This window comes from Lactuca serriola, chromosome 3, assembly GCF_051521515.1.
Source record: "Lactuca serriola cultivar US96UC23 chromosome 3, Lser_US96UC23_V15, whole genome shotgun sequence".
Taxonomy (NCBI): domain Eukaryota; kingdom Viridiplantae; phylum Streptophyta; class Magnoliopsida; order Asterales; family Asteraceae; genus Lactuca; species Lactuca serriola.
The window spans coordinates 288,579,577-288,588,162 of NC_136410.1; the positions used below are offsets into that span (position 1 = coordinate 288,579,577).

Consider the following 8,586-nt stretch of genomic DNA (forward strand, 5'->3'; position numbering starts at 1 on the left):
GATGACATAATCTTAATAGGAAACAATGTTCCAACCTTACAAGAAATAAAGTCGTGGCTTGGGAGATGTTTCACTATGAAGGATCTAAGAGAGGCTACATATATTCTTGGTTTAAGAATTTATGAGGACATGTAGAAACGTTTACTAGGACTTAGTCAAAGTACATACTAGAAATATTGAATAGATTCAATATGGAAAATTCCAAGAAGGTGAACTTACCCATTCATCATATCATTAAATTGAGTACCGCTCAATGCCCCAGTAGTGATAAGGAAATAAATACTATGAGTCGAATTCCATATACTTTGGCTATAGGATCGATCATATATGCTATGACATGTACTCTACATGATGTGGCTTATGCTTTAAGCATGGTTAGCGGATATCAGGGAATCCTGGTTTAACTCATTGGACTATAGCAAGAACATTCTTAAGTATTTGTGAAAAACAAAAGATATGATCTTAGTATTTTGTAGCAAAGGTGATCTTAAGGTGAGTGAGTATAGTGACGCCAATTTTCAAACGGATTGAGATAACAATTATTCTCAATCTGGCTAGGTTTTCTTATTGAATGGTGGAACAGTAACATGGAAAAGTTCCAAGAACCAAACGATGGTTGATTCTACTTGTGAATCAAAGTATATCGCATCACGCGAGGCAGTAAAGGAGGCTATGTGGTTAATGATTTTTATTGGAGATCTTGGAGTTGTTCCATCAATCTAAGAACCAATGGAGATGTTACGCGACAACGAGGGTGCGGTAGCTTTAACAAAAGAACCTAAATATCATGGCAGATCTAGGCACATTGAGAGGAAATATCACTAGATTAGACATAGGATTGAAGAAGGTGCACTTGTTTTGAATTGTGTATCATCAAAAAAGAATCCTATTGGTCCTCTCACAAAGGGTCTATGAAAGGTCAAACACTTCGAGCATACTAGGAGCATTGGGCTGAGAGAAGATATTATATTTTAGATTTTGGTTTATTATCTTTGAAACATGGTAACAATGATAAATTGTAAACGGGTGGTGATTAATTAAATATATATATATATATATATATATATATATATATATATATATATATATATATATATATTTATATTCAATGTGTATGATGCCGTTTGTCAATTATTCTATCATTGTGTTTCATTTTGGATCTTTTACGTCCTGAATATTAAGTTATTCGAAACACCACATTCGCTCATGCTTTGGGAGTAAGTCTTGTTTTAAGACTGTCATGAATTGTTTGTAGCTTATCCATAGAGACTGGACATTGCATTGGGATTGCTGTAAAATTCATGAGTACTCAAAAATAGAGAGTTTGAGTATTGGTTAAACTTGCACTTAGAGATTACTTTATTGATTTAATCACAAATAATTTTAAGACGATAGTATCTTCTATTCTTAAAACATAGATATATAAGTCATGTTTTATGAATCGGTTGTGCATTGGTTTACTCTAACACATCTCATAACTGGGTGATATAAAGTGTAATTCCATGTATGACTCGATAAGATTGTATGATTATATAGTCAAAGTTTATTCGTTCCTTTTTCCTTAATAGGAAAAAAGATATCTTTGGGCCCCTTGGTGTTTTGATGTTGACATTATAGTGTGGGGACCAGCCAGGACTAAACTGATGTGTTCGATTGGTTGTCTAATGACATCATCCTTAAACTAGATTATCGGGAAATAAAATCTTGGACAAAGAGATTGATTCTAATCCATGTCTCATGTTCATATGATATTGAGAAAAACGAAGGAATAATTGATTACTTATTTTAGGACCAACAGAGTCTGGTAGTGTCTTTGAAAACACTCTAAACTAGTTATTTGGAATTATACTTGCAATTGTAGTTAACGACTTATCCAAGTGAGAGACTGTTGGATTAAGGCGTCTAAGATCCTAACTAAAATTGTATAATGTTGAAAAATAAAAGTAAAGTCCGTTTTGGGTTGCCCTCATAACCAAGAAATTTTTTAGATTGATTATAGGAGAGGGATACATGATTTATTAATATATCATATGGTTGATATATTAATTAGAAATAGTTATAATTAATTTAGAATTAACTAGAATTAATTTGTAATTAGTTCTGGGTTAATTAGAATTAATTAAATGTCGAAGGACTAAAGTTGTAATTGTTCAAAGGCTGAGTATATGTGAGGTTCCAGAACCTTTCTCCAATGGACGGTTTTTAGGAGACCCTCTAGGTTTTCTGGAAGCCTCCATTTTGATAATCAAGAAACTCAATAACCGCCTTACTTGAGATAATATTATTTTATGTTCAAATTAGTGTTTCCAGATGTTTTCTAATCAGCTATAAATAAGGTCTTATGCCTCGAAATTTTCGGCCATTCCTATTGATATACCAGATCCAAAATTTTGCTCATCTCTCCCCTCTCTCCTAATATTTCTAGGGTTCTTGTGTTGTGGGTGTAGACCATAAGAGGCCCGCACACAATTGGAGTTTGTTTTCAAAGAGACTTTTGTTTGGAATCAAATGATTTATTTACAATAACAAATCACATGTATGTAACTCTTATGAATTCGATTTCTAGTAGGTTTTAAAAGTTTTTTTTGTTCAATAGTATGTTGCTTCAATAGTATCATGATATAGATCAAAATTAGGTTGCATGTATCATACATGTAAAACCGATCACTCCTTTCACCACGTCGTGACACAAGACTTTTCTCAAGAACTTTACTTCTAACCCCTCAAGACCTTCCATCGATCTATTCTCGGAAACGAGTGTTATAGAGTTGGGGTTAGGAACCACTGGTGCAACGAAATCAAACCACACGGACCAACCATATTACGAAATCGAGGGCCAATAATATGAATTGGGCAAACCGTAGGGACCAAATATGTAATTTACTCTAGATTATAGAAATTATAATATTACTAGTCGGTTGGTAACACTTCCATAAGACTAGACAATTATTTTCCAACTACAAAATCATAATTGACGATTGGGTTGAGTTTTCATAGTTTTTTGAATGACGAACACAAAAATATATTACGAACCGAAAAGGATATATTAACCTCATTGGCGATTTTGAAAATTTTAATACAATAATTAATGCGTAAAACGAAAAAAAAACACCATGACGGTGGAAAGGTACATTGTCAAATAAACCAAACACGGGTAAACATATTGAGTATCTATATAAAGCCGAATAGTAGAGCAACAAAACACCTACTTACTAAGAACAAAATTCAAATTAATAAATAGCCTAGGGCAACACCAGTTATTATAACTCTTCAATAAGGGAAGACCATGAATATTTTTGTGTTTCTTGATCATCTAATAGAGGCCGAGCTAATGGAGCCTCTCACATAATCCACTAGCCAAGCATTGTCTTCAAACGGTCAATAAACATCACATGGATAAATTTCACCAAAAAATTGTGTTTTCATAGGTTCATCAAGCTTTTTGATGATTTGACTCAGGAGCTTTCAAAACCAATTGTTGTATTTTAAACTTAAAATAGAAATATAATTCGATGATAAGTATTGTGAACTAATATCGAACCGTCAGAAAAAAAAAGTTATTAAATAGCATTGAGAATTAAATGTTAATTTGTTGTAAATAATAATTCATGGTATAATATTAAATTACAAAATTTTGTACAAACATCAAATTAATCCATCATGATAAAATATGATTATAAGAAAGCTACAAAAAGACTCACCAGTTGTCAGAATTAAAAGGTGAGATAGACAGGGGCGGACGCAGGATTTCACAGTAGGGGTTGCACGGAAAAGTTAGGGGTTGCATGATAATAAAAAAAATAAAAATTTTAAAAATTTTCGAAATTTTTTCCATTGTGGCAAAAAAAGTGAGAGGTTGCCGGTGCCACCGGTGACCCCCGTAAATCCGCCCCTGGAGATAGAAAAAATAAATCGAACCTATAAATCGTAGATTATTGACTATTGAAAGTTGCATGAAATAACTTAAAATTTCGATTTAAAGGTTTTATGTCACTTTATGATTGTAAGGTTCACCGTAAAAGCTAAAAGTTAGATGCAATTTATCATTTTTCATCGTATAATGCTAGTTTTAATTGGTTAGTCTTTTAAGACTTATTTAACAAAACTAAATGAAAAATGTTTTTTTTTTTCTGAAACGGCAAATTTAATCTGACGTTTCTTAAACTACACCGTAAATCCATCTAAGTCCACAACGAGATTTGAACCCTCAACTTAAAAAAAAAAAAAAAAAAAAAAAAAAAAAAAAAAAAAAAAAAAAGTACTATTAGGCTATAAAGCGTTCGGTACCGAATGAAAAATGTAACTTCTATTTTTAGAGTTTAGAAGAATAACACATATATCCGAATTCGAGTTTTTTACGTAAACATAGTATTTACCAAATATATTTACAAACAAGGCGAATACCCGCGCGTTGCGCAAAAACATATGTATAGTTGAAATCTTTATAAATATATGTTTTTTTAAATATAACAATAACGTTGTTGTTAAATTTAATATAATAATTTGTATACTAAATTGATATAATATATTGATTATTTTGAATTATATGATAATATATACATCTATTATAAGCGTACAACTTCAATCGTCTTAATGACTTCTACCTGCGAGTTACTCAAGAATAAAATTAAATGTAATATATGGTTTAATATTATTTATAGTTGTTGTTATTGTTAATTATTTTTTTTAAATTTATTTGTTTAACGTTTTAATTTCTATCATTATAATTATTTAAAACATCAAACATTGTTTTTTGATTTTAAAGATAATAATATAATAATTTATATAGAGTTATTTTTAATTATTGTTATTATAAGTTATTTTAAGCTACTTATTTGAAATTTTTTAACGACTATAAAAATATATTTAGGAAATATTTTAGTTAAATTGATATTACAATTTAGTTTTTGCATTTAGCACTACAATTTATTACTTTTAACTATTCATAAAATATTCATTTGGTTTTTATGTGGAATTGAAATTTATATTTAAGTTGACATGTAATGTTATATTTCAATTAACAATTTAAGTATTTTATCAAATCTGTTCTAAAGTTGCAGCTTTAAACTGATAATGTTTTACATACAACAACATATTAAATTTAATAAATTAAGTATAATATGTTAAAAGTTAAAGTCATAACTTTATAAGTAGAAGTAAATATATTACTTGAATATTGAAATTTAGTTTATTTATGGTTACACTTTAGGTTTGATATTTATTTAACCTTATTAACCAAATTATAATTATTATTAGAAAGAAAGTACAATTTATTACTTTTAACTATTTACAAAATATTCTTTAGATTGTTTATGTTGAACTAAAATTTATATTTAAGTCGATCATGTAAGGTTATATTTAAATTAACAATTTAAGTATTTTATATAAATTGTTTAAAAGTTGTAGCTTTAAAATAATAATGGTTTACATCCAACAACATATTAGAGCTAATAAATTAAGTATATTATGTTAAAAGTTAAAAGCATAACTTTATAAGTAGAAGAAAATATATTATATTTAATGTTGAAATTTAGTTTATATATGATTACACTTTAGGTTTGATATTTATTAAACCAACTTATAATCATTATTAGAAAGAAATTGAAAAGTCATAAGAGTTTCAAATGAATGTGGTGAAAGGAAAAATGCATGGGAGTTTCAAATGAATGTGGTGAAATGAAAAATGCTAGCTTTAGAAGATATATAGATATAGATATAGATATAGATATAGATATAGATATAGATATAGATAGATAAATATATATAGATAGATATAGATATAGATATAGATAGATGTATTGTAATTCCTAAAATATTTACCAAAAAGTGGTAAAATTACCGTAGCCCACTAGACTTAATGTTTTTAATTACTTATTAGTTAATTATCTATTAATAAATATGTAAACTTATTAGACCAATCAATCCTTTCATCTTCCTTCTCTCCTGCAATATTCCTTCCCTAGTTTCATAATCTTCAATCATTTAGCCATTCGCCATTTTGTTGTTAAACCGGAGGAAGCATGGAGAGTGTTGATGGAAGGTTCACAAAGAAGCTTTCATCACGTAGTGATAGAAAGTCCCAATAGACACTGATGATGAACCTCCGACATGGGTATAGTATCGGAGAACCTACAACACCGATGAATCATCTTCCCACGAAGCACAACCGGCTTTCCCACAATCTTTTTTCATCCTTCTGTCATCTTCTTTACGCCGGCTGCTACTCAGTACATAAACATAAACTACGATAATCTGTCAATCCACGTGTTTTGTATTTTAAACTTGGAAACAATTTTACGAGATTGATATTCAAACCACAAAGTCGTGGTTTATGACTTATGTATAGCATGTGCTAGCCAGATTCAAACATGCATCCCGTTTGTGTGAAAACTAATTTCTCAATTTTAGTCGTGGTTTATGATTTATGTATAGCATGTGCTAGCCAGATTCAAACATGCATCCCGTTTGTGTGAAAACTAATTTCTTAATTTTTGTATGTCTGTCGATATTAACATGAATGAGCTAAAAAGAATTGAAAGCATACACATGAAATGCTCAATGGATAATAATTTCTTATTTCTTTTCTCATAGTCGTGTTGCTTGTAATGTCTTCTCCTAGACCTTCGATTCATGCCATATGTAGCGTTTTTGTTTAATGTTAAATTTAATTTTGATTATTATTGATCTTGTATGTTTTTATTTGCTTTCTGTGCCGGAAAAAATGGATGTGGCCGGATATTATGTTAGATGTTGAAAAATGGCGATGGTGGCGATAAACTAGGACAGATTAACTAAAGTTTTTTCAAATAATAAAAACCATTATTAGAAAACAATTTACTATATTATTGTAATTAAGTTTGAAAGTACTATGGATTCGTAAATATTTTTTAAAAATACAATCCTTGTGTACAAAACTCAATCCGAATCCAAAGCGGCATTACTTTTCAGGGCAATTTAAATGAGGTTACCATAAGCCAACATTTTAGGGGCTTCAAATATTAAAAAATTGAAAGTACCGAAAGTACAAAATCACCCTCTAAGTTTTACGTGTATTAATAATGTTCCTCTCATTGGTTTAAAACTGACCCCCCACCAGTAGTTTCCACAGGTTACTTATTCCACCCTACCCGACCCCCACCTCCATCAATCATCTTTAAATTTCTTGATTAGTCTTGAACAAACTGATTTCGCTCTCTCTGGCCGCGCACCATTCTCTCCATCTTCTAACACACGAACACACAGACACAGTGAAGGACAACGGCGGAGGGAAGAAAGAGATGAGCCGTAATGGTGGTGGCCCATGTGGAGCATGTAAGTTCTTAAGGAGGAAATGTGCAAAAGGGTGTGTATTTGCACCCTATTTTGAGCCGGACGACCGTGGTTTGACTGATTTTGAGGCTGTGCACAGGGTGTTCGGAGCCAAGAACGCCGCCAAGCTCCTCCTAAGAACACCGGAAAACAAGCGCCTTGACGCTGTCGTTTCTCTGTGTTATGAAGCTCTCTCTAGGGTTAGAGACCCTGTGTATGGCTGTGTTGGTCGGGTCTTTAACCTCCAACAACAGGTCTACTTGCCTTTAATTTCTTCTAGTATAATTTGTGCTTCTAAAATCAAAATATTAAACTAAAACCTTCTTAGTTTGATATTTTATACAACTAGTTATCGTGCTTTTCATGTCGAATCTTATGTGTTTATATAAAAATAATGATGTTTTGTATATATATAAACTCAGGTAGAGAAGTTGCAGGCTGAGTTAGCATACGTTCAGGCTCGTGTTTCGATCTTGAAACATCATCCATCCAGCTGCCAACCGTCGACAAACCGTCCGATGTTGTCAACTGAGACGTTGATATCTAGTTCTATGCTATCGTGCGTACACTTTGGAGTTGAACAACCTTCACCTGTAACACTAACACCATGTTTTTCTAGAGAAAATGATGCATCGATAGAGGAGACATTATTTGAAGAAGATAATATTGAGATGTTAGCTCGAGAGCTCTTGAGTAAGTACTTACCAGTTTCAAAGATTCGGCATGAAAAACACGATTACTATTGAGGAGGAATAAATACTCTATTTTGGTAATTATGAGGGTTGTCTTTGTAATGATGTTATATTATTATTTTAATAGAAAATGGTTTTCGACCATAAATTTGTATTATAGTTGTAGATTAACCCGTTTTGCCTATTGGCCTTTTCCACTAACGCAATATCATTAGCTTAGGTTATGTTTGTGTTAGTGGAGAGTAGCTCACTAAAAAACCTCCAACCAAACATTTGTATATAACTTACTTGCTTGAGGATCGATGGATGGCTAGCATCCTTCTTTCACAATAAAGGAAAAAAATATTACCTTCTCTATAACCCACTTATTCTGATCAATGAAATGAAGGGAAATTAAGAACAAAAATGCTATTAGATTCACTATATTCCACTACAAACATTTAATGGGTTACTCATACTTACAGATCTTGGTAAGTCTTTCTTGCTAAAACTGCTCACCAAAAACAAAAGTATTTTGCTATGAAAGTAGGATGCTTTATAGTACATTTCATGAAAGAGGATGCTAATTTATTAAATAATTTGGAAT

The 8,586-nt window shown here is 31.1% G+C and overlaps 1 protein-coding gene across 1 annotated transcript; it reads left to right on the top strand.

The window, feature by feature from the left end:
• Nucleotides 1-7,104: 7,104 nt before the first annotated feature.
• On the top strand, nt 7,105-8,095 carry LOC145094929 (LOB domain-containing protein 19-like). The gene is made up of 2 exons (XM_079032903.1): nt 7,105-7,562; nt 7,731-8,095. The coding sequence occupies exons 1-2, from the start codon at nt 7,278-7,280 to the stop codon at nt 8,052-8,054; spliced, it is 609 nt and encodes a 202-aa protein (XP_078889029.1). The 5' UTR covers nt 7,105-7,277; the 3' UTR covers nt 8,055-8,095.
• The last annotated feature ends 491 nt before the right edge of the window (nt 8,096-8,586 follow it).

What these genes read in the sequence shown, in the direction of transcription:
- LOC145094929 (XM_079032903.1), top strand. Translation starts at nt 7,278, where the DNA reads ATGAGCCGTAATGGTGGTGGCCCATGTGGAGCATGTAAGTTCTTAAGG. An exon ending in TCTTTAACCTCCAACAACAG is followed by an intron (nt 7,563 to 7,730) that starts GTCTACTTGCCT and finishes ATATAAACTCAG; the next exon opens with GTAGAGAAGTTGCAGGCTGA.